This window comes from Garra rufa, chromosome 1, assembly GCF_049309525.1.
Source record: "Garra rufa chromosome 1, GarRuf1.0, whole genome shotgun sequence".
Lineage (NCBI taxonomy): Eukaryota > Metazoa > Chordata > Actinopteri > Cypriniformes > Cyprinidae > Garra > Garra rufa.
Window position 1 is genome coordinate 79,164,786 of NC_133361.1, and position 24,607 is coordinate 79,189,392.

General features: G+C 42.6%; 1 protein-coding gene and 5 non-coding genes across 6 annotated transcripts; 3 read left to right on the forward strand and 3 right to left on the reverse strand.

Moving 5' to 3' along the window:
• Positions 1–668: 668 nt before the first annotated feature.
• trnal-cag (transfer RNA leucine (anticodon CAG)) lies at positions 669–751 on the reverse strand. Its single transcript has one exon. It is a non-coding gene; the product is annotated as a tRNA-Leu (tRNA).
• Positions 752–1,038: 287 nt separating this feature from the next.
• trnam-cau (transfer RNA methionine (anticodon CAU)) lies at positions 1,039–1,112 on the forward strand. Its single transcript has one exon. It is a non-coding gene; the product is annotated as a tRNA-Met (tRNA).
• A 711-nt stretch (positions 1,113–1,823) lies between these two features.
• On the reverse strand, positions 1,824–1,906 carry trnal-cag (transfer RNA leucine (anticodon CAG)). Its single transcript has one exon. It is a non-coding gene; the product is annotated as a tRNA-Leu (tRNA).
• Positions 1,907–6,786: 4,880 nt separating this feature from the next.
• trnam-cau (transfer RNA methionine (anticodon CAU)) lies at positions 6,787–6,860 on the forward strand. Its single transcript has one exon. It is a non-coding gene; the product is annotated as a tRNA-Met (tRNA).
• An 885-nt stretch (positions 6,861–7,745) lies between these two features.
• Positions 7,746–7,828, reverse strand: trnal-cag (transfer RNA leucine (anticodon CAG)). Its single transcript has one exon. It is a non-coding gene; the product is annotated as a tRNA-Leu (tRNA).
• A 3,461-nt stretch (positions 7,829–11,289) lies between these two features.
• LOC141320502 (uncharacterized) lies at positions 11,290–12,330 on the forward strand. Its single transcript, XM_073833309.1, has one exon. The coding sequence runs from the start codon at positions 11,446–11,448 to the stop codon at positions 12,328–12,330; it is 885 nt and encodes a 294-aa protein (XP_073689410.1). The 5' UTR covers positions 11,290–11,445.
• The last annotated feature ends 12,277 nt before the right edge of the window (positions 12,331–24,607 follow it).

Consider the following 24,607-nt stretch of genomic DNA (forward strand, 5'->3'; position numbering starts at 1 on the left):
ACACCAGTCCTCAGGTCCTTACACTGGCTTCCAGTTATGTTTAGGATAGATTTTAAAGTACTTTTACTTGTTTATAAAGCACTCAATGGCCTAGGACCTACATACATTGCAGATATGCTCACTGAATATAAACCTAACAGACAACTCAGATCACTAGGATCGAGTCAGTTAGTAATATCAAGGGTTCACACAAAACAAGGGGAATCCGCTTTTAGCTATTATGCCGCCCGCAGTTGGAACCAGCTTCCAGAAGAGATCAGATGTGCTAATACATTAGCCACATTTAAATGCAGACTCAAAACTCACCTGTTCAGTTGTGCATTTATTGAATGAGCACTGTGCTTTGTCCGAACAGTTTGCACTATTTTATGTATAATCATTTTACTGTATTAATTAATTTGAAATCATTTTCCTTTTTTTTAAATCATCTTAAATGTTCTAAATTTTGTTTTTATTGTTGTGATTATTATTTTAAATTTTTATGCTATTGTGATTTTAATTCCTTTTTATGTACAGCACTTTGAATTACCATTGTGTATGAAATGTGCTATATAAATAAACTTGCCTTGCCTTTGGCAAAGTTAATGCCCTGACACAAGGCAAAGTTGGCAAAGTTACAGCCTTGCGGCTGAAGACCGTAGCTGTTGTCCGTAGCCGAAACTTAAGTCTGTCAGAAGTGGGATTCGAACCCACGCCTCCAGGGGAGACTGCGACCTGAACGCAGCGCCTTAGACCGCTCGGCCATCCTGACACGCTTGCGTGGTGGGAGCTGACCCGTTGCGGCTACACCCAGCTTGTGGTCTGAATCCCTAACGAAATGTTGATTCGATTCAAATATAGCTCCACATGTTCTGCCAAGCGCTGAAGACTGTAGCTGTTATCCGAAGCCAAAGGACAAAGGACAGTTCTGTCGGAAAAGTGGGATTCGAACCCACACCTCCAGAGGAGACTGCGACCTGAACGCAGCTTTTGGATCTACGCCCTGCAGGCAGGCACCGACACGCTAGCGCTTCGCATTTCAGACCGGTCATCCAGCCGGCCTCGTTGGCGCAGTTAGGCAGCGCGTCAGTCTCATAATCTGAAGGTCGTGAGTTCGAGCCTCACACGGGGCAGCGTGGTGCCTTTTGATAGCTGAGAGCGCTTACACGACAGAGCGGGCTTCTCTGTTCCCGTCCGCCTGCTTGTCTCCTTCGCCTGAGGGAAAAAGGCCACAGCTCATCTGAAGGGTGGACGACACGACATTGCGGGAGAAACTGTGAGTTTCCAGGTAAATTCCCTAAATCCCATCCAGCGACATTGCATTCAGTCCTAGGCCACCCTTTGACATGCAATATAATCGAAATTCAGTGTTCACGCTGGGCTAATGCTGAATGAATGCAGGAATACCATCCCTGTCGTATTCATGTAACATGTGGCGGTGTTCTTGTGAGGTTTTCTTAAGGGTAATATCATGCTGGCATTGGAAATGAAATTCCCTATTAATGGGAAGGCAAGCTTTCGTGAACCTTAAAGCAATGTTGCCTTCATCTTAAGGAAATATTGACTCGATTCTATTACGACTTGACATAGTCTTTCAAGGCATTCTTTAAAAGTGCCTGCAACTTGGTATCGGGGAAGGAGTGACGTCGCACAAACGATAAAACGGAGTAATTCTCAAGTTTAACGGAACGCCCGTCGGCGTTACTGCCACTTTATACTAATTCTGACGTCGACTGAAATGTGGTGCTTTGGCAAAGTTAATGCCCTGACACAAGGCAAAGTTGGCAAAGTTACAGCCTTGCGGCTGAAGACCGTAGCTGTTGTCCGTAGCCGAAACTTAAGTCTGTCAGAAGTGGGATTCGAACCCACGCCTCCAGGGGAGACTGCTACCTGAACGCAGCGCCTTAGACCACTCGGCCATCCTGACACGCTTGCGTGGTGGGAGCTGACCCGTTGCGGCTACACCCAGCTTGTGGTCTTAATCCCTAACGAAATGTTGATTCGATTCAAATATAGCTCCACATGTTCTGCCAAGCGCTGAAGACTGTAGCTGTTATCCGAAGCCTGAATCATACTCTAGATTTAATACTGTCACATGGAATTGATGTTAATGGCGTTGAAATTCTGCAGCAAAGCGATGATATCTCAGATCATTATCTAGTCTCTTGTATAATCCAGATATCTAAAACTGTTAATTCAATTCCTTGCTACAAATACGGTAGAACCATCACTTCTACTACAAAAGACTGCTTTGTAAGTAATCTTCCTGACTTATCTGAATTCCTCAGCATATCCAATAGCTCAGAAAAACTTGATGATGTAATAGAAACTATGGACTCTCTCTTTTCTAGCACTTTAGATACAGTTGCTCCAGTGCACCTAAAAAAGATTAAGAAAAACAGTGTAACACCGTGGTATAACGATCATACCCGTGCCCTAAAGAGAAAAGCACGAAAAATGGAACGCAGCTGGAGGAAAACAAAACTAGAGGTTTTTTGTACTGCTTGGCGTGAATGTAATTTATCTTATAGGAAAGCATTAAAAACTGCCAGATCGGATTACTTTTCATCTCTCTTAGAAGAAAACAAACATAACCCTAGGTATTTGTTCAATACTGTGGTTAAATTAACTAAAAATATAGCAGCAACAGGTTTAGACATTTCCCAAAAGCACAGCAGTAATGACTTTATGACGTACTTTACCTCCAAGATAGACACTATTGTAGTGCCTGGAGGGCAATCAGACATGAAATAACTAGTTATATTCCTTAAATGACTTCTCCCCCATGATTAACACCTATGTGCTATGAGCCAGACCTTTGTTCACTATCCAACTCATCCCCCCACCATCAAGATAAGACTCTTACAGAAATGCAGATACACTTTCCTTATTCAGACATACAGTCCCACATACAGTTATATAGAAATGTACACATATCAATGTGTTACCTTTTCTTATATCGTTGTTTCTGTTATGTATGTCGGCCTCAAACATTAATCCGCAATAGGTGAATCATTGTGCATGCTAAGACTCACGTTTAGAATCACTCAGTCAACCGAGAAGATTCATAGATCATGTTTGGTGTCTATGAGCAGCATTTATTATTCCCTAAATGTTAATGTTTGTGGCATCTTAATAACTCCTTGCTTTATATGTATTATTGAACTTTTGAAAGTTTTGTGGCCAAACAACCAATCAGCTTCCACATGCGAAACCCCATTGTGAGAGACAAAGACTTTCAATCTTCCCTCCAAAACTCAGATCAACCGGATTGGACAAGGTCCAACTGTGGGCGTGAACGACCTACAGGTTTATAAACCTCCCCTCATCTCTCTCTCGCCCGCTCTTGCCTTCGGGACACAAAGACACGTCACCCGCACCTCCCCCCAGATCCATGGGGGGGGGGGGGGGGGGGGGGGGGGGTCTCACCTAGCGGAGGAGATGATGAGGCCTGCAATACTGGAAAGGACTTTCTGAACTGAACACAAACGGAACAATGCACAACAACAACAAGCTTGCAAGTATCCGTCCTTTCTACAAACGTAGATAGCTGCGTTTAAGGCGTTTTATAAAAGAAACGATTTCAGGATGTTCAGAACCGTTTCATTCCTGTCCCTTTGCAAACTCACTTTCTGTCTCTCTCTCTCTCTCTTACTCTCTCTCTCTCTCTCTCTCTCTCTCTCTCTTACTCTCTCTCTCTCTCGCGCGTTCTCTGTCTATTTGTGTTTTATGTACGTTTGTCTATGTGCGATCGTTTGTAAGTAGAATAGTTTAATAAACAACCATATATTCACATATAATGATTCTCTGTGCTGAATGCTTACATTACAAAGTCACTTAAACTGTTTCGATCTCATATTGCTACCTTAAGCCCTATTCTGTTCAATTGTTTTAACTCCGTTCTGGTTAGTAAAAACGCGTTGCCGTGACGACGGGCCAACGTCAGAGTAATGGGTATCGCTGAATAATTTGCTGGACAAAGAAACCAGTCGATATCGTTATTACTGTTACTGATCAGAAACTGGAAATTGCGTATATTTAATGACGATTATTATACACGATTTCCTGTGAGTTAAACTACTTTCCCTGACTGAAATGTATGTTTTAAATAACTCATTTCATCCTATTCATTGGTCGTAAGACCTGGTGGAGTTTGCAGTGTATATGTGATGAGAGGAACAGTCTCATACATATACACACATATATTGATCATCTTAAATTCTTTGAGCTAACCAAAATTCTCTACACTATTAGAGATAAAATTGTAACCATACAGCCGCCCGCTACAGTATCGCATCAGATAGTGCGTTGTATATCTCCTGAGGAACAATTCCATTCATTCTCTATTATAGGAGAGGAGGAATTGTATAAACTTGTTAAATCATCTAAACCCACAACATGTATGTTAGACCCTATTCCATCTAAGCTACTAAAGGAGGTACTTCCAGAAGTCATAGATCCTCTTCTGAATATTATTAATTCGTCACTATCATTAGGATATGTCCCCAAAACCTTCAAAATAGCTGTTATTAAGCCACTCATTAAAAAACCACAACTTGACCCCTATGAATTAATTAACTACAGACCAATTTCGAATCTCCCTTTTCTGTCAAAGATACTTGAAAAGGTAGTATCCTCACAATTATGCTCCTTCTTAGAGAAAAATGGTATCTGTGAGGATTTCCAGTCAGGTTTTAGACCATATCATAGTACTGAGACTGCTCTTATTAGAGTTACAAATGACCTGCTATTGTCAAGCGATCGTGGATGCATCTCTCTATTAGTGCTACTGGATCTTAGTGCTGCATTTGATACTATTGACCACAACATTCTTTTAAATAGACTTGAAAATTATGTAGGCATTAATGGTAGTGCACTGGCATGGTTCAAATCGTACTTATCTGACGTCATCAGTTTGTGGCAATAAATGAAGAGGTATCATTTAGATCGCAAGTGCAGTATGGAGTACCACAAGGCTCAGTACTAGGGCCATTACTTTGTACGCTTTACATGTTACCCTTGGGAGATATCATCAGGAAACATGGTGTTAGCTTTCATTGTTACACTGATGATACTCAGCTCTATATTTCTTCGCAGCCCGGCAAAACATATCCATTCGAAAAACTAACAGAATGCATAGCTGATATTAAAAACTGGATGGCGAATAACTTCTTACTGTTAAATTCTGAAAAAACAGAGGTATTAATTATTGGACCTAAAACCTCCACAAGTAATGACCTAAAACACAGTCTAATACTAGATGGCTGCTCTGTAAATTCGTCGTCATCAGTTAGGAACCTAGGCGTCCTATTTGATAGCAATCTCTCCTTTGAAAGCCACATTTCTAGCATCTGCAAAACCGCATTTTTCCATCTTAAAAATATATCGAAATTACGACCTATGCTATCAATGTCAAATGCTGAAACATTAATTCATGCGTTCATGACCTCAAGGATAGATTATTGTAATGCTTTATTGGGTGGTTGTTCTGCACGCTTAATAAACAAACTCCAGCTGGTCCAAAATGCAGCAGCTAGAGTTCTTACTAGAACCAGAAAGTATGACCATATTAGCCCGGTTCTGTCAGCATTGCATTGGCTCCCTATAAAACATTGTATAGATTTTAAAATCTTGCTAATTACTTATAAAGCCCTCAATGGTTTAGCTCCTCAGTACTTGAACGAGCTCCTATCGTATTATAGTCCCTCACGTCCGCTGCGCTCTCAAAATTCTGGCAATTTGATAATACCTAGAATATCAAAATCAACTGCGGGCGGCAGATAATTTTCTTATCTAGCGCCTAAACTCTGGAACAATCTACCTAACACTGTTCGGGAGGCAGACACAATCTGTCAGTTTAAATCTAGATTAAAGACACATCTCTTTAACCTGGCTTACACATAAAATCATTAACACATTCCCATAATTCAAATCCGTTAAAGGATTGTTAGGCTGCATTAATTAGGTCAACCGGAACCGAAAACACCTCCCAAAACACCTGATGCACTCGTTGCATCGTAAAAAGAATGGCATCTACGCTAATATTAGTCTGTTTCATTCTTATTCCGAGGTCACCGTAGCCACCAGACCCAGCCTGCATCCAGATCAGATGGTCACTCCAGTCCCCCGGATCCAGTCCGTACCCAGCTTAGATCATGGATCACCACCTAGAGATGACTTCAATAGCCGTGGATGTCAACCAGATGAGCTCCAAGGCGGATCATCAATATAGACCTCGCCAACCTTGACGGCCATCGGCGCTACACCACAGGATCCTGATGAGTTCTCAACAATCGGACATTGGTACAAACTGTTGTTTGGTCTGGCCAGAGGAGAACTGGTCCCCCGACTGAGCCTGGTTTCTCCCAAGGTTTTTTTCTCCATCTATGTCACCTGTGGAGTTTTGGTTCCTTGCCGCTGTCGCCTCTGGCTTGCTTAGTTGGGGACATTTTTCAGTGATATCGTATACTATTTGAACTGAACTGACGATGATATCACTGAATTCATTGATGAACTGCCTTTAACTGAATATTGATTGTTACAATAATGCGTTACTTACACACTATGGTGCTGTTTAAATACTGTGCAGCTGCTTTGACACAATCTGTATTGTAAAAGGCGCTATATAAATAAAGGTGACTTGACTTGACTTGACTTGACTTGACAAAGGACAGTTCTGTCGGAAAAGTGGGATTCGAACCCACACCTCCAGAGGAGACTGCGACCTGAACGCAGCTTTTGGATCTACGCCCTGCAGGCAGGCACCGACACGCTAGCGCTTCACATTTCAGACCGGTCATCCCGCCGGCCTCGTTGGCGTAGTTAGGCAGCGCGTCAGTTTCATAATCTGAAGGTCGTGAGTTCGAGCCTCACACGGGGCAGCGTGGTGCCTTTTGATAGCTTAGAGCGCTTACACGACAGAGCAGGCCTCTCTGTTCCCGTCCGCCTGCTTGTCTCCTTCGCCTGAGGGAAAAAGGCCACAGCTCATCTGAAGGGTGGACGACACGACATTGCGGGAGAAACTGTGAGTTTCCAGGTAAATTCCCTAAATCCCATCCAGCGACATTGCATTCAGTCCTAGGCCACCCTTTGACATGCAATATAATCGAAATTCAGTGTTCACGCTGGGCTAATGCTGAATGAATGCAGGAATACCATCCCTGTCGTATTCATGTAACATGTGGCGGTGTTCTTGTGAGGTTTTCTTAAGGGTAATATCATGCTGGCATTGGAAATGAAATTCCCTATTAATGGGAAGGCAAGCTTTCGTGAACCTTAAAGCAATGTTGCCTTCATCTTAAGGAAATATTGATTTGATTCTAATATGACTTGACATAGTCTTTCAAGGCATTCTTTAAAAGTGCCTGCAACTTGGTATCGGGGAAGGAGTGACGTCGCACAAACGACACAATGGAGTAATTCTCAAGTTTAACGGAACGCCCGCCGGCGTTACTGCCACTTTATACTAATTCTGACGTCGACTGAAATGTGGTGCTTTGGCAAAGTTTATGCCCTGCTGGACCATTCGGACTGAAATTCCCTGTCACTGGGAAGGCAAGCTTTTGTGAACCTTAAAGTAATGCTGTATTTATAGTAATGAAGTGTTGACTCGATTCTAATACAGCTTCACATATTCTGCCAAGTCAAGGCTTCAGAGAAAGCTGTTGCGATCAATGCGTCAGGGAGACGCTTTTCTTGACGTGACACAAGGCAAAGTTGGCAAAGTTACAGCCTTGCGGCTGAAAACCGTAGCCGAAACTTACGTCTGTCAGAAGTGGGATTCGAACCCACGCCTCCAGGGGAGACTGCGACCTGAACGCAGCGCCTTAGACCGCTCAGCCATCCTGACACACCTGCGTGGTGGGAGCTGACCCATTGCGGCTACACCTACAGGCAAGGACAGAGAAGCTAGTTCTTCGTTGTTCAGACCGGTCAACCCACCGGCCTCATTGACGCAGTTGGGCAGCGTGTCAGTCTCATAATCTGAAGGATCCCTTCCGCCTGATTGTCCCTTTTCTCCCGAGTCAAAAGGCCACAGCTCCTCTGGAGGGCGTGCGACATGATGTTTTGTGAGAAACTGTGAGGTTCCAGGTAAATTCCCTGACTCCCACCCAGTCCTAGACCAACCGTTGATATACAGTGTAATCGAAATTCAGTGTTCATGCTGGGCTAATGCTGAATGAATGCAGTAATAGCATTCATAATCATGTAACATGTGGCCGTGTCCTTGTGAGGCTTTCTTGAGGTTAGTATAATGCTGGCATTCGATGAAATGAAATTACATGTCATTGGGAAGACAAGCTTTCGTAAACCTAAAGGCCCGGACACACCAAGCCGACGATCGGCTGTGTGGCCTCGTCGGGCAGTTGGTGGGCGTCGGTGAAGGAGCCTATCTGTCTCTGCCCTAATAGTCTGTGGCCTTCATCCTGTAGTGCCACAAACTGTAAGCAGACAGAGAATGCACATTTTCTGCTGTCATGCAGGTGGCCCGGATAGCTCAGTCGGTAGAGCATCAGAGTTTTAATCTGAGGGTCCAGGGTGATAAGCTGTCAGTTTGCTGAGGCCTCCCCTCATGACCTGAATTAAGTACATGCAGCGCTGTTTGCTAAAGTAGCATACTTTGCAGGCATCCTATCATATGCACACTGCTGGTATGGATACAGTCAGTTTTGACTGCAAGAGATGAGGTAATTTGATGTCTTTGTTTGTTTACGGCACTCCCATTTTCCTGTTTCAGCATAAAAGCGGCATTTTGCTTGTCAGAAATACATGCTCTGTTTTAATGTTACTTTAAATTGGGGTAGAACTAAATGAATGGCAAAGCTCAGCATTTTTTTGGCAACTCCCTTCCGTCACCTCGCATACCCCAGTTTGAGAACAAGTGTTATAGAGTGTCCCACAAAAGTGAGTACACCCCTCACACAAATTTAGTATATTGTCTTAAGGGATAATACTATAGAAATTTAACTTGGATATATTTTATAGTCAGTGTGCAGCTTGTATAGCAGTATAGATTTACTGTCCTATGAAAATAACTCAGCATACAGCCATTATTGTCAAAATAGCTGGCAACAAAAGTGAGTACACCCGAAGTGAACTTGTCAAAACTGTGTCCAAAGTGTCAATATTTTATGTTAGCACCATTGTTATCCAGCACTGCCTTAATCCTGCAAGGCATGGAATTGACCAGAGCTGCACAGGTTGTTGCTGGGATCCTCTTCCATATAATGGCATCACATAGCTGCAGTACATTAGACACATTGTGCTTCTCTACCTTCCATCTGAGGATGCCCCACAGGGTTCAGGTCTGGAGACAAACTTGGCCACTCATTCACCTTCAGCTTCCTCAGCAAGGGGGCTATCATTTTGGTGGTGTGATTGGGATCGTTATCATGGAAAACTGCCGATCTGCCTGGTTTCTGGAGGGAAGGCACCGTGTTCTGCTACAGAATGTACAGTACATAATGGACTCCATGTTTCCCTCAATAAACTGCAACTCCCCAGAACCAACAGCACTCATGCAGCCCCAGACCATGATGCTACCACCACCATGCTTGACTGTAGGCAAGACACAGTTTTCTTGGTACTCTTAACCAGGGCATCACCTCACATGCTGGACACCATCTGAGTTGATCTTATAGTCTCATCAGACCACAGAACATGGTTCCAGTAATTCATGCTCATGGACAGGTTGTCTTCAGCAAACTGTTTGCAGGCTTTCTTATGAGCCAGCTTCAGAAGAGGCTTTCATGTGGGATGACGCCTGTGCAAACTGACTTTTAGCACTGTGCAGCGTATGGTGTGAGCACTGACAAACTGACCTTTTACTTCTGCAACCTTTAAAGCAAAGCTGGCAGCACTCATGCATCTGTTTTTTTTTTTTTTTTTTTTTTTTTGAAGCCAGGTTCTGCACTTGATGCACAGAACAGTCAAGCAGACAAAAACATAAACATAATGAATAGGACATGTGGCTTTACATGGCTAAACAACATACTGCTGTTATCACTTAGGGTGTACTCACTTTTGTTGCCAGCTATTTTGGCAATAATGGCTGTCTTTTTAGAGGACAGTAAATCTATACTGCTATACAAGCTGGACACTGACTACTCTAAAATATATCCAAGTTTCATTTCTATAGTATTATCCCTTGGGAAGATATACTAAAATGGTTGCTGAAATGTAAGAGGTGTACTTACTTTTGTGAGATACTGTATGTTTCTCATCCCCCACCCCATTTTGGTATTATTGTTTGTTGACAATGAAACAGAAAAAGGGGGTTTGGAGCGTTTTGGGATTTTTATGAATGCACAGACAAAAAAAAGTCACAATTACAAATACATTTTAAAATCCAAATACTGGTTAATGGCTGGTAAGCAATATTTTGGCCTGTGCATTTTCTCAGTTCGGTTGCTGTTGGCAAGTGATTTTTTTGTAATCTTGTTTGCTTTCCTCCTGCTTTGTTGTTCATGTCTTACTTTCTTTAGTCGTGAAGAAATGTTTTTTGAGGAAAACATTTCAGGATTTCTCTCCATATAGTGGACTTCTATGGTGCCCCCAAGTTTGAACTTCCAAAATGCAGTTTAAATGTGGCGTCAAAGGGCTTTTAATGATCCCAGCTGAGGAACAAGTTTATTATCTAGCGAAACGATCAGATATATACTTTTTAATCTCAAATGCTTGTCTTGCTGAGCTAGACAAGACTTTGAGGTTAAAAAGTATATAAATTGTAATTTTTTTTTTTTTTTTAGAAAATAACATTGTTTGCTAAATAAAACCCTTCTTTCCTTGGCTGCAATCATTTAGAGCCCTTTGAAGCTGCATTTTAGAAGTTCAAACCATATAAATCCTGAATGCTTTACTCAAAAAACACAATTTCCTTACGACTGAAGAAAGAAGGACATGAACATCTTGGATGACAAGTGTGTGAGTACATTATCTGTAAATTTTTGTTCTGAAATGTGCATTTCTCAAATCTCTCACAATTGTGATTTTCATGCTGCCCAAATGTGGTTTACATACATGACACTATTAATCTTAGTTAAAAATTACAGAAGTTTCCCCCAAAATCCCAAGCATACCTTTACGTCTATGTAATGCTGCATTTAAAAAAAAAAAACTTGATTCCAAGTTTTCAATGAGAAATTAAAACAGTAGTCAAACATCAAACACTTCAAACATCCCCAGTAGAACACATTTTGATGTTTTCACATATCCAAGACTTTCTATAAATGTAAACTGGGGTGTCAAGCTCAGCTCTGCAGAGTTTAACTCCAATTCTAACTGAACACACCTGAATCATGGTCTTCAAGGTTAACTTATTAGAGGTGTGTTGGAGCTTTACTCTGCAGGACTGTGACTCTCCAGAATAAATGCCAGATCTGGGCCATTGTTGCACTCTGTTCTACTGTTGCTTTTAAACAGGGGTTAACTTGTATTTGTCTCTTTTTAGAACTGGTGGTGCCCAGAATGGAGAGTGAAGTACTAGATGAAATGCAAGATGAAGATCAGTATTTTATAACTGGACGAGAATCAATTAGTTGCTCTCAGACAGAAAATACTTCAAGTAAAACTCATTTCACCTGCCAGTATTGTGGAAAGAGTTTCAGTCAACATGGAAACCTTATAGTCCACTTGAGGATTCACACTGGAGAGAAGCCTTTTACCTGCCAACAGTGTGGAAAACATTTCAGTGAACATGGAAATCTTAAAGTCCACATGAGGATTCACACTGGAGAGAAGCCTTTCACCTGCCAAGAGTGTGGAAAATCTTTCACTAAAAAAGCAGCCCTCAAAAGCCACATGAACGTCCACACAGGTGAAAAGCCCTTCACATGCCCTCTGTGTGGAAAACATTTCAGTCAACAAGGAAGCATTAACAGGCACATGAGAACTCACATTGGAGAGAAGCCGTACCTTTGCAAACTTTGTGGAATAGGTTTTACAACCAAACCAAACCTTGAGTATCACATGAACATTCACACTGGTGAGAAGCCATATGCATGCGATCAGTGTGAAAAGAAGTTCAGTCATAAGGGAACCCTTAAAAAGCACATGGTGGTTCACTCAAGAGCTCCCTCTCTCAGTTTTATATGCCATCAGTGTGGAATGAGTTTCTCAGACAGTGACCACCTTAAAAATCATGTAACATCTCACACTGGAGAGAAGCCGTTCATGTGCAGTCACTGTGGAAAGACTTCCTCAAACAAGACAAACCTAAATCTACACATGAGAATTCATACTGGAGAGAAGGATTATATCTGCCCTTACTGTGGAAAGACTTTCAGATTTAGAGGAAACCTTCGGGCTCACATGACAGTTCCACACTTAAAGGAAACCTTACCGCTCACATGAGGCTTCACACTGGAGACAGACCTTCTGCAACATAAGTTTCACAATCAGAGAAACCTGAAAGACATTGAAAAGTTTAGAAGGAGCAATTTTATATGTATATATTAGTATGTACCAGACCGCATTTCTGTTTTTGTACGTAAATAGTTTCAAATAGCTCTGCAGAAATTTTGACTGAAATAGCACAAATAATTTTGAAGGCTGAAATTATTTACTGAAACCTTGGCAAATATTAAATATAAATTCTCAAGTGAGTTATGTTGTGTGTACGTACAAGTTCCTTCTTACTAAATTGTCCACTTGTGCCAAGAAAAGGTGGGCTAACAAGTCTGGCATGAATTTCAACAAGTAAAATGGGGCAAATAAGTATTTCATACACTGCTGATTTAAGTTTTCTCACTTATAAAGAATGGTGAAATCTGTGATTTTCATCGTAGGTGTACCTCAACTGTGAGAGACAGAATCAAAAAAAAAAAATCCAGTCATATTTTATGATTTTTAAATAATTTAAATAATGGTGCTGACATGGTGGTTTCGCGGATGGGAAGTCAAGGGTTTGACTGCCATTCGGGTGCACTTTTATGCGTAGAAGGCTGGAAAAACACGAGTAAAAGGTTACCTGGAACGCTGCATAACATCCAAAAGGAGCTCAGTCACCAGAGCAACCATCTGATGACACTAGTTTTACTATCCAAAGGAATGCAGGCAGAAAAACCTTTCCTACTCCTTTCCTATAGGAAAGACTTTATGCTCATAGAAATGGACTCGTACCTAATTCATAGAAAAACTTCTTTGAATGGACACAGATTTTCTTTAAGGTGTGTACTATAACTGTCTTGTATAATGTCTCTTGAATTTTATTTTGTTGTTGTTGTTGTTGTTGTATGCATGCTTAATATGTGAAGTACTAGTCAATGTAACCCAACGTATAACTATGTGTCTCCTATCAAACTAATGCATTTAATGATGCACACTTTGGTGTATGCCACCTCCTCATAGAATGCCATGTGTGTTCGTACTTTAATCCGAATATAAAATGCCACAACCATTCGAAAGACAAATGGTCCAAGACAAATGCTCATAAAAACCATTATTTCCATCCTCCTGCTTTTAAATTTAGCCCTTCTCATTGTGCATGACTCTTCCTAGACTTTAAAGGGCTCCTCCATAGTTCCGTCCTGTCTTCTGAAAAATCTTGATTGCTGAACTCACACAACCCAGAGCCAGAGCGGGCCTCAACATATAGAGCCGTGTGCGGTCTCCCCAACCTGGGAAGATGGCTCTCAACTACACAGAGTCAGACTGATACCGCTGGATTTCGTTGCACGCAACCCTGGAACTCATCATCATGAAAATGTCAATGATTAGACACTAGGCTTGCCACGATAGACGGTGTTGACGGTGTTACCGGTTTTAAGACGCAACACCGGTGACATCACTTTTCCACCGTGACACCGTCTCCACTTTTTTTTTTTTTTTTTTTTTTAAGTATTCGTTTTTTTATTAAATATTTATTTGAATTGAATGGAAAATATTATTCTAAATAATTTACTTAAGACGAGAGCATGCAATTTAATTAAAAACTGAACATAGCTACAATGCGTCATATTTCATTTATCACGTGAGGAGTTCACGCTTACATATAATAAACAGCGTAAAAGTTAAGCATGTTTGGCCGAGCCCGGGGCACTCCCCCTGCCCAGGGAGAGGGATGCTGAAAACAAGAGATGATGAAGGTAAGACTGCTTGGCTATTTAAAGGGATTCTCTTGTAGTGCTTGGATAGGGAGTGTGATTGCTGATGGTGAATTGGCCGTGTTAATTATCTGTGCGAGGAGTCGAATTTACAGAAAGAGAATGGCGGACGATTTAGTGTCCAAAAGCACCTGTTTGGCAATATTTTGGGTCCAAAGTTTTTTTTTTTTTTGTAGTTTCGTTGTCGTCCATTAAAACAATTGACGCAGAATTGCCAATTCCCGCAAAACTGAAAGTGAAAGTATAATACGCACGCATTTATAAGCTATTTAAAAGCAGAAAAAAGAGCAAACCCCCACCCCCACGGTGATACCGGTATTACCGGTGTTGTCACGTGCCGATTAACCGGTGGGGAAATTTCCTCATCGTCACAACCCTATTAGACACTTCTCTCTCTTTACTCGTGGCCGTCCATGTACCCCCATCTCTGAATTGTCGTCTGCAGTCCTTCAGAACTGCTTACTCAGGAGAGAGGACTCTCCTAACCACAACAGAGTCAAGACCTCAGAGTTTCAAGAAATTGCAATTTTGGCCATCAAATGGAACCATCCAGAACTACCTCAGAGGCTTCACGAGACTCTTGTTTAACAGCAAAGTCAAATGCAAGTATCGTTCCTTCCACTAAACAGGTTTTGTGTAAGCTATACTGTGCTTTGAGATAGAAACTGATGGTTCTTTCAGATGCTCAACTCGGCCTCATACCTCTTTCCTTGTCTGTTTCTAGCCATCACCTCTCACCGTTCCTAGGTACCATGTATGTGTGATTTGTATGTGTATGTGTTCGTTTAGACTAGTTATGTGTCGATGGCGAGTTAATCCCGCAACAGTTACTACCGGCGGCTGATATAAATAATTGTAATTTATAGTAATTATTTATATACATTTTCCTTTTGAGCTAAATTCACTACACTGTGATCCATTAAAAATACCTACATTGGTTTTCCAAGTATTAATTTTATACACGCAAAAAAAAAATACAGCATTAACAACTGATTGTGAGTATTCACATGGTCACATCACACACATGCAGTGCTTCTGCAAACGGAGAAAAACATACATTAATCTGCAGGTGCTGGTCATATAATTAGAATATCTTCAAAAAAGTTGTTTTATTTCACTAATTCCATTTAAGAAGTCAAACTTGTTTAATGTATACATTCATTCCACACAGACTGATATATTTCAAGTGTTTATTTCTTTTAATTTTGATGATTATAACTGACAACTAATGAAAACCCCAATCCAGTATTTGAGAAAATTAGAATATTACTTATGACCAATACAAAAAAAAAGGATTTTTAGAAATCTTGGCAGACTGAAAAGTATGAACATGTAAAGTATGAGCATGTACAGCACTCAATACTTAGTTTGTGCTCCTTTTGCCTGAATTGCTGCAGCAATGCGGCGTGGCATGGAGTCGATCAGTCTGTGGCACTGCTCAGGTGTTATGAGAGCCCAGGTTTCTGGGTATACAGCTGCGTTGACCTTGGACCTCAGAAAACACAGTGGACCAACACCAGCAGATGACAACCCAAACCATCACTGACTGTGGAAACTTTACACTGGACCTCAAGCAACGTGGATTCTGTGCCTCTCTTCTCTTCCTCCAGACTCTGGGACCCTGATTGCCAAAGGAAATGCAAAATTTACTTTCATCAGAGAACATAACTTGGACCACTCAGCAGCAGTCCAGTCCTTTTTGTCTTTAGCCCAGGAGAGACGCTTCTGACGCTGTCTGTTGTGCGACAACTGAAACCCTGTCTTGCATACGTCTGTGTGTAGTGGTTCTAGAAGCACTGGCTGCAGTCTACTCTTTGTCAATCTCCCCCACATTTTTGAATGTTTTTTTTTTTTCACATTTCTCTCCAGGGTGCGGTAATCTCTTTTGCTTGTACACTTTTTTCTACCTTCTATCTTTTCCTTCCCTTCACCTCTCTATTAATGTGCTTGGACACAGAGCTCTGTTTACAGCCAGCCTCTTTTGCAATGACCTTGTGTCTTGCCCTCCATGTGCAAGATGTCAATGGTCATCTTTTGGACAACTGTCAAATCAGCAGTCTTCCCCATGATTGTAGACTGAGAGACCATTTAATGGCCTTTGTCGGTGTTTTGAGTTAATTAACTGATTAGAGTGTGGCACCAGGTGTCTTGAATACTAAACATTTTCACAATATTTCTAATTTTCTGAGACACTGAATTTGGGGTTTTCATTAGTTGTTAGTTATAATCATCAAAATGAAAAGAAATAAACAACAGCAATAGGTCAGTCTGTGTGGAACGAATGTATACATTATACAAGTTTCACTTCTTGAATGGAATTAGTGAGATTTACAGATATTTCACAGATACTATTTAAACTAAACTGAACTAGACAATGACATCTCTGAATTCAATAAATAAATGCCTTTAACTGAAAATGGAGAGTTTAATCTTACCATTATACATAACAGTATCAAATTGGAGGACAGAGTGTCAGTAAAGTGCTTTGACACAATCTGCATTGTTAAAAACCCTGTGTAAATAAAGGTGACTTGACTTAAAGACTCTCCAAGGACCACGGCTGGAGGGTCAGAAAGAGTCTCAAGGTCAGTCATATAACAATCGTAATCAATCTTAAAACAGTACCTACATCACCACATTGTTCGGGAGGGTTTCCAAAACAAACTCCAGCATAATCAGTTATCAGACATGGCTGGACCTTTAAAAGAGACTGGCTTCTATGGTCAGATGTAATTAGCTTGTGTTACTTAGACAACAGGTATTAGTTTCTCTTCGAATACTGGATGCTCCGCCACTTGTCATTAAAGAGACGGTCAGCTGGGACACCTTGATCCACCCGCCGTTTTTTGCTGGGTGGCTGGCCGTCCAGTGACACCGGAAACTAGTAGAGAAACGCAGAGAACACTCTGTTCTCGGTGCTGGTTCCAGGAGTATCGTCGTCTGATGTAACTGCAAAAGGAAGGAAAAAACTGTTTATAAATTAAAAATTACAACATAAGGAAAACGTAATCATGTTGAACCACTGGATGAAATGACCTACCCCGCCAAGGAGTCCAGCAGAGCTGTTTCAGCAACAAAATGTGGCTACTGCATTCTTTGCTGGACCCCACCAGCACCATGAGCGAGGTACTCTTTCACTGCCTGCTGTTGGTCTGCTGGCAGTGTTCGAAGAGCCGCCTCCACTGCCTTCCGCACGTCATTGCTCTTGAAGGGCGCCCAAGGAAGGTGGTGTAGTGTACACCATTAAGCCTGTAAATGATCAGACCAAGGTAAGAAATGAGCACCATTCACTTTTGAAAAGCAGAGTTTGTAAGGAGACAGTGGCAGTTGACCCTGGTAGTCCTTTGCACGACTTGGTTAGGGATGCACCTTCACTGCCTGTAGAAGAGGATGAGGTAGATCTGCTTGCTGTAGTTCAAGAGCGGAACCCAGTTGTTGCCCGACCGGAGCTGAGAGGGCTAGTATCTGAGGTGGAACTTGGCCCATATGAGTGGGTGGGTGCCATGTGGTCAGCCCCTGTTAATGGACCAGGTCCACAGGTTCCAGAAGAGGAAATGGACAGTTCTCAGCCATCCCAGTGCGAAGGCTTATTTCAGGTAGATGAGGGTGTTTTGCGTCGAACAAGGCGCGTAACGGCGGGCCGGCATCCAAATCCACATCACCTTCCTCGTTCTGCAGGAGAGACGGGCAGAGCCTCTCTTCCGCAAATGCATGGGAGGGCAGCAGGCATTTTTAGGCCTTGGGATTAGGTAAACTTGATCTGGTGGTGGATCGTCGGGGCGACGATCCGGGGGGGGGGGGGGGGGTAGATTGTGAGTGAGAGGATCTGTAATAGATTTAATAAGCAAAGCATGCATTGTCAAATCACATAATTTCAGTGGGTATATATATGAGGAAATTTTACGACACCATTTGTGTGTTCGAGCACCGTTTGTGCGTCATTGCCTGAGGTTCGCCAGTTCCGCGTTTGCCCCTTCCGCTCTTACAGGTATGCGTTGTTGGTTAACTCAGTAGCATCATGATGCGTGGCTTGGGATAATCCATTTAATGCATTTGATTTATAGTTTCATTACGGAGAGCATCAATTGTGGTTTATCAGTATCTTTCGCTGCCTTCACGTTCTCCCTCTGTAATCCCGTGCTGGATCGGCGCTTTGATGTCCTTTCATGTTTACGTCTGCATGTGAATGGATGTGTAGGAACGACGATAACAAGAAGGTATGTAGAACAATTAATGTTGCAGCAGATTTTGTTGTTATGTGACGAGTAATTTTAATGCTATCTTTTAGGAACAATAGTCTGATTTGGGTCCAATGCATGTAACAAATCCTGCAGGGTGACATCTGTTGATGCTGCTGTTTTGTCGGAGTGATTTCCTGGATGCTACACTGGTCCTTCGATGTGTAGCTGTACCATTCTTTTGGTTTCCTTATTAATCCTGCTCCAACGAGTATTTGTTGTTCGTCCTCGTTGTAGAAGTGGTTTAGTTGGTTTGTTTTATGTTTGTATGGTACATTGTGGATTTACAAAAATTCTTTGTCAGTTTTATTTACTTTAAAGTTGTATTTCAGTTTGTATTTTGCTGCTTTTGCTTTATTTGTAAAGTTTATTTAACTTTGTTGGTTTTGCTTTAGCGGCATCTAATTGTTTTGTTGATAATTTGTTTCTTTTGTATTTGTATTGATTTCATTGGTGGTGTAAATATCTGCCACCTTCTGATGCAGATCTTAGTTTTCTACTAGGTCTGTGTGTAACTAACCATGTATATTTTGTTTTTTTTTTTGTATTTTTCTTTCTGAGCTATAAGAGCTAGTTTGTTATTTCTTTGGTTCGTTTATTGACTGTTTGTTAATTTTGTTGCAGGAGTCGAGGCTTCCGGAAAGGCTGCCCTCATGTGCGGTGGTTGACTTGCACATTGACTTGATTTTGTGTGTGCGCGTGCAGTGTGACCTGTGCACCGGGTAGTAAGATTTGAGACATTAGAGATTACATTTAGTAACTAGATTACCTGTTGTCAGGGGTGCGTGCAGGAGTAGACGAGACGATAGACAATATTTACAAAGTACAATATATTTAATATAAATCTCCGAGTGGAACAAGGCAGGAATATTCACACACAGCTATTTTGCAAAAGGACCGACAGGGAACTGAAATCAAAGACAGACTTTTAAAGACAGACTAATTAACAAACACAGGTGACACAGATGACTAATAATTACAAGGACAGGTGCAGGGAATCACAATAACGAAGGGCTAAACCAAATGACAGATCAATGGGGGGAAGACAAATGGGAAAAACCAAAGACAAGACAGACAGAACTGTGACATTACGCCCCCCTCCGGAAAGGCGCGTCCTCGCGCCGTGGAAAAAACTAAAAAACGAGAGGGGCGGAAAACCAGGAAACCAGAGTCAATGAGGGAGGGGGCTCCGGCGGAGGACGCAACCCCCGGAGGAGGACCAGAACAAAAGTCCAGGTGACACAAAAGACAGTCCATGGAGGCGACGACGGATGGAGGAGCCAGGGAGGAAACAGGAGGGACCTGAAGCAGGAGAGCAGGACCCAGATCGCAGCCAGGATGACGGCCCACGGAGGAGCCGACGGAGGGAGGAGCCATGGTGGAGGAAGGACCGCCGACTCCGTGGGGCCGACCGACAGAGGCAGAGCAGCTGGCAGAGGAACCCAAAGCGGAGATGGAGAGCCGAAGATCCAGGGCGACACCGCGGATCCGGAGGGCCAAGGCGGAACAGGAGGCTCTGGCGGCCGAGGCGGAGGCGGAGATCCGGAGGTCCGCGGCGGAGCCGGAGCGACAGAGGACGAAGGCGACGCTGACGGGAAGGAGGAGCCTGACAGAGCCGGAGGGACAGAGGGACGAGGCGAAGCCAGAGGAGTGGAGTCCCGAGGCGGCGGATGGTCGACGACTGACCAAGGTGGAGCCGGAGGGACGATGGAGCCCGGTGGAGCTGGTGGGCCGACGGGCGACGGTGGAGAGGAGGGCGTCGAGAGCCGTGGTGGAGCCGCAGGGTCGGAGGGCCGAGGTGGAGATCTGGACTCGTAGGCTGGAGGCGGAGCTGAGGGATCCTCCAGCCATGCCACCGATGTTAGCTGGCATCCCTGCAGCGAGCCCACTGCAGAGATGGTGGGCTGAGGGTGAGCAAGGGGACTGACTGATGACCTGGGAGACTTTGGGCGGCTGGGCGGAACCAGCGGGGACTCAGGACGACTGGGCGGAACCAGCGGGGACCAGGCAGTTTCAGACAGACGAGGGCGGGTGGGAGGGAAGTCTATGCAGGTCAGTGGCTCAGAGAAAAAGTCTATTAAGTCATATGATTCATGTACCACAGCTTCAGAGAAAAAGTCAATTAAGTCCCCAGAGTTAGTTTCCATATCACCCTCAGCGGTGGTGCAGTGGGCAGGGCTCTCCATTTCCCTCACTTGCTCCACGTCGCAATCCACCGTCACAGATGTGGAATCCGGCTCACGCACCTGGTCAGCCGGAGAGGGCTCTGGCTCTGTCGCTCGCGGCTCTAGTCCCTCATCCGCGGTGCGCTCGGGTTCCCGCTCTGCTTGTCGGGGCGATGATTGGCTGCTCTCTGGGTCGTGAGTGGGGCTGACGTCCTCCTCGACGAAGCCGACAGTCCAGGAAGATCCACTGGACGCCAGCACCCACTCGATGTATCCGGCAAGGCTCTCTCGAGGACCCTCCCCGGACAGCTGCGTCTTGATGTTATCACTTAGTCCGTTGCGGAAGAACGTGCACAAGCAGCTGTCCGGGTAGTGTGTAGATGGCACGAGGAACAGAAAGTCTCTGATGTGGTCCTCGAGAGAGCGCTTCCCCTGCTTCAGGAGGATGATGAAGACATTAGGGTCATCCATAAGGGAAAAAAAAATAAAACACTGATACAAAAACGGAAAATAAACGCAGGGAGAGGTGCCGGGTAAACTGTTGCGGTCGGTCCTTATGTCAGGGGTGCGTGCAGGAGTAGACGAGATGATAGACAATATTTACAAAGTACAATATATTTAATATAAATCTCCGAGTGGAACAAGGCAGGAACAAGGCAGGAACAAGGCAGGAATATTCACACACAGCTATTTTGCAAAAGGACCGACAGGGAACTGAAATCAAAGACAGACTTTTAAAGACAGACTAATTAACAAACACAGGTGACACAGATGACTAATAATTACAAGGACAGGTGCAGGGAATCACAATAACGAAGGGCTAAACCAAATGACAGATCAATGGGGGGAAGACAAATGGGAAAAACCAAAGACAAGACAGACAGAACTGTGACACCTGTGTTCGGTAAGCCATTTGTTTCCAACTGTCTTCTATGCCATTACAGCCTGGCTCCTTTGCCTTTTACTGACTTTAAGTATTCATATTTGATTGTAAAATAAAGTTTTGTACTTTTTGGTATTCACGTCTCAACTCCTTTTTGAAACCACGTTCCTGTGTGTCTCTTTTAGTGAACTATTCGTATTTAGTGAGATTTCCCTGTTAACAGGGTGGCGTAGTCTGCATATGTTGAGTTATTGATCATAGGTGCCTGCTACATATAGGTCTCTGCATGAAAGAAAATGGGAGTCACCAGATTGGTGGGCAAGGCCAAAACAGAGGGGCATTTTTGATCATGTTACCTGATTGGCTCACGACAGAGTGATAGTTATGTTTATGTCACAGTGTGTGTAGGGATGTGCAACACGAAGTTGGAGAAAAGGCAACGCCTTCAATTAATCCACAGGCTGGGAAATAAACAGGAAATAAAGGAACACTTGAAGCCTGACATCGAACAGAGAACTCAAACAAACTTATAAAGGGGTGATAGTTACAAAGACAGGTAATGGGAATAACGTAAATTGACATGAAAAAACAAATATGGGGAACGGACTAAACCAAAACAGAACGACAGGGGTGTTACAGTGTAGGGGTGGGGTCAGGTAAGGGCATCATATTCATTGGATGATTTAGAAACACCCACCACAAAGTCAGAAACATCCACTTTTTCTCCACAGAGAACCCCAATTCCAGGTTTCTCTGTTTATGCAGCTTTCTGTTGTTTATGAGTGGAGACTGAGGGGGGACCTTGATCAGAAACTGAGCCAAATCTAAGACCTATCTAGCCCAATCCCACTATAGAATCTTAATGTTATTGTTACAATGAATATTTCTTCACTGTATATTACAGCACCTGCCTTTATTCATTTAGGTAAATATTTTGGTCATGTTGTATGTGAAAACAATCATGCCAAGAAGCAAGTACTACAGGTGAGTGGAAAATATTTTTTTATTATCATGAGCGCCTCAGATTGCGTTTTGTTTTAGGGATTATTTCCAAGAGTTAACACAGTTGAACTAAGCTAAGCATAAACTACTGCTGCAACTGTTCAGATTTTGTCAATTCATAGCTTTTAGCATATTTTTCTTTACAGACATGAGCATTGTGTAGGTAGCACTGGAAGACAAAAATGAACAACAACCCCAAAAATCCTCTGTTGTGTGGTGTCATTCCGATTTTTAACTGCTCCCGATCAAGACGAAGCGTCCCCAAACTCAAATCGTAAATATCAAACATGTTTGATACAGCGGGGAAAATAAGTATTTGACACATCAGCATTTTTATCAGTAAGGGTATTTCTAAGTGGGCTATTGACACAAAATTTCCACCAGATGTAGCCATCAAACCAAATATGGCTTCGCCAATTTGAGGGAAAAAACACACATAATATTGTTCAAGTTCAGTTTATTTGTATAGCACATTTACAACAGCCTACAGGCTGACCAAAGTGCTTCACAGAAAAGCATGATCATAAAACATACCACAAAAACAAATTCACACAAAAGTAAAACAACCTGTTTAAAACAACTGTATAACAGAATCAATAAACTAAAGAGAAAAAATAGGTTTTGAGCAAGGACTTAAAAGAAGACAGAGAAGGTGCCATTCTAATCTCTAAAGGCAAGGTATTCCAAAGTTGAGGCCCTGCTACCGCAAATGCACGTGCCCCTCTACGCTTGAGCCTCACGTGTGGGACTACTAATAGAGCCTGGTCACAAGATCTTAGTGTTCTAGAAGGAGAGTAAAGATGAAGAAGTTCAGAGAGGTAGACTGCTGCTAGGTTATGTATAGATTTATACACAAAAAGGAGGATTTTAAAATGAATTCTCTGATAGACTGGCAGCCAGTGTAGATCTTTCAGAATTGGAGTGAAGTGTTCATGTTTACGACATTTACGAAGAAGTCTTGCTGCTGCATTTTGTACAAGCTGTAGGCGAGCAATTTGAGATTTGGATATACCGCAGTATAAAGCATTGCAGTAATCTAGACGAGACGTAACGAATGCATGAACAGCCATTTCTAAAGTTTTGGGGGTGAGAAAGTGTTTCACTTTAGCGAGTAGACGAAGCTGATAGAAGCTGGATCCAATAACGGAGGCGATATGTTTATCAAATTTTAAATGCTGGTCAATGAGGACACCAAGGTTACGCACCTGCGAAGATCTAAAAACAGATAAACTGTCCAGGTCAGGGCTAAAACTCTGAGAGTTCTCATTAGGACCAAAAACAATTACCTCGGTCTTGTCTTCATTTAGGAAGAGAAAGTTTTGAGCTAGTCATGATTTAACCTCCTCTAGACACTGCAAAAGATTAGTGGTAGCAGTAGCGTTGTTTCTTTTTGATGGGAAGATAAATTTGAGTATCATCCGCGTAGAAATGAAAAGATACACCATGTTTCCGTAGAATAGAGCCCAGAGGTAGCATGTAGAGAGAGAACAGAGATGGACCTAAAATAGAGCCTTGTGGAAGGCTCCAGGTCAGAGGTGCAGGGGAAGAAGTAAAATTACCCATCTTTACTAAAAACTTTCTGTCAGACAAATATGACTGAAACCATTTCAGAACATTAGCTTTTAGACCCACCCAAGACTCTAATCTAGAAAATAGTATGGAGTATTGTGTTTAAAATATAACACAATATCAAATCCTTATTTCCTGAACTGTTGTATAAAATCACATTTAAGCTTGTGACAAAATCAGCACTTGTGTAATATTGCTCTTGCTGCCCATGTAATATATGACATATTAGACAAAACACATTGGCTACTGTACAGGGGCATATTTTTTCACCAATATTTTGAATCTTAGATCATAACTGCATTCATAGAGTTGTTGCCCCACATCATATTTGTCAGCAGTCAACTGTAAGAAATACAAAATTATCTGTGGCCGGGGCCAGCATGTTAACTGCATTAAAATATTTTAATCACGTTATTTTTTCATAGTTAAGTTAATGCGTTGAACTGACAGCCCTAATAAATAATGCTGTTCCCTGAGATAAGGGAACGAGCGTTGCGTCGTCATTTTTGACGACTGCTTATGGGGAAACTCCTGTTTTCTCCGATACTGAAGCCTGATTTGTTAACGTTTGTGAAGTTGCACAAACCAATGGCGCTTTTACCCGCCAGAAGGGGCGGAGCCGACTATTATATAAGTCTGCGAAAAGTGCCATATAATCAGAATTAACGA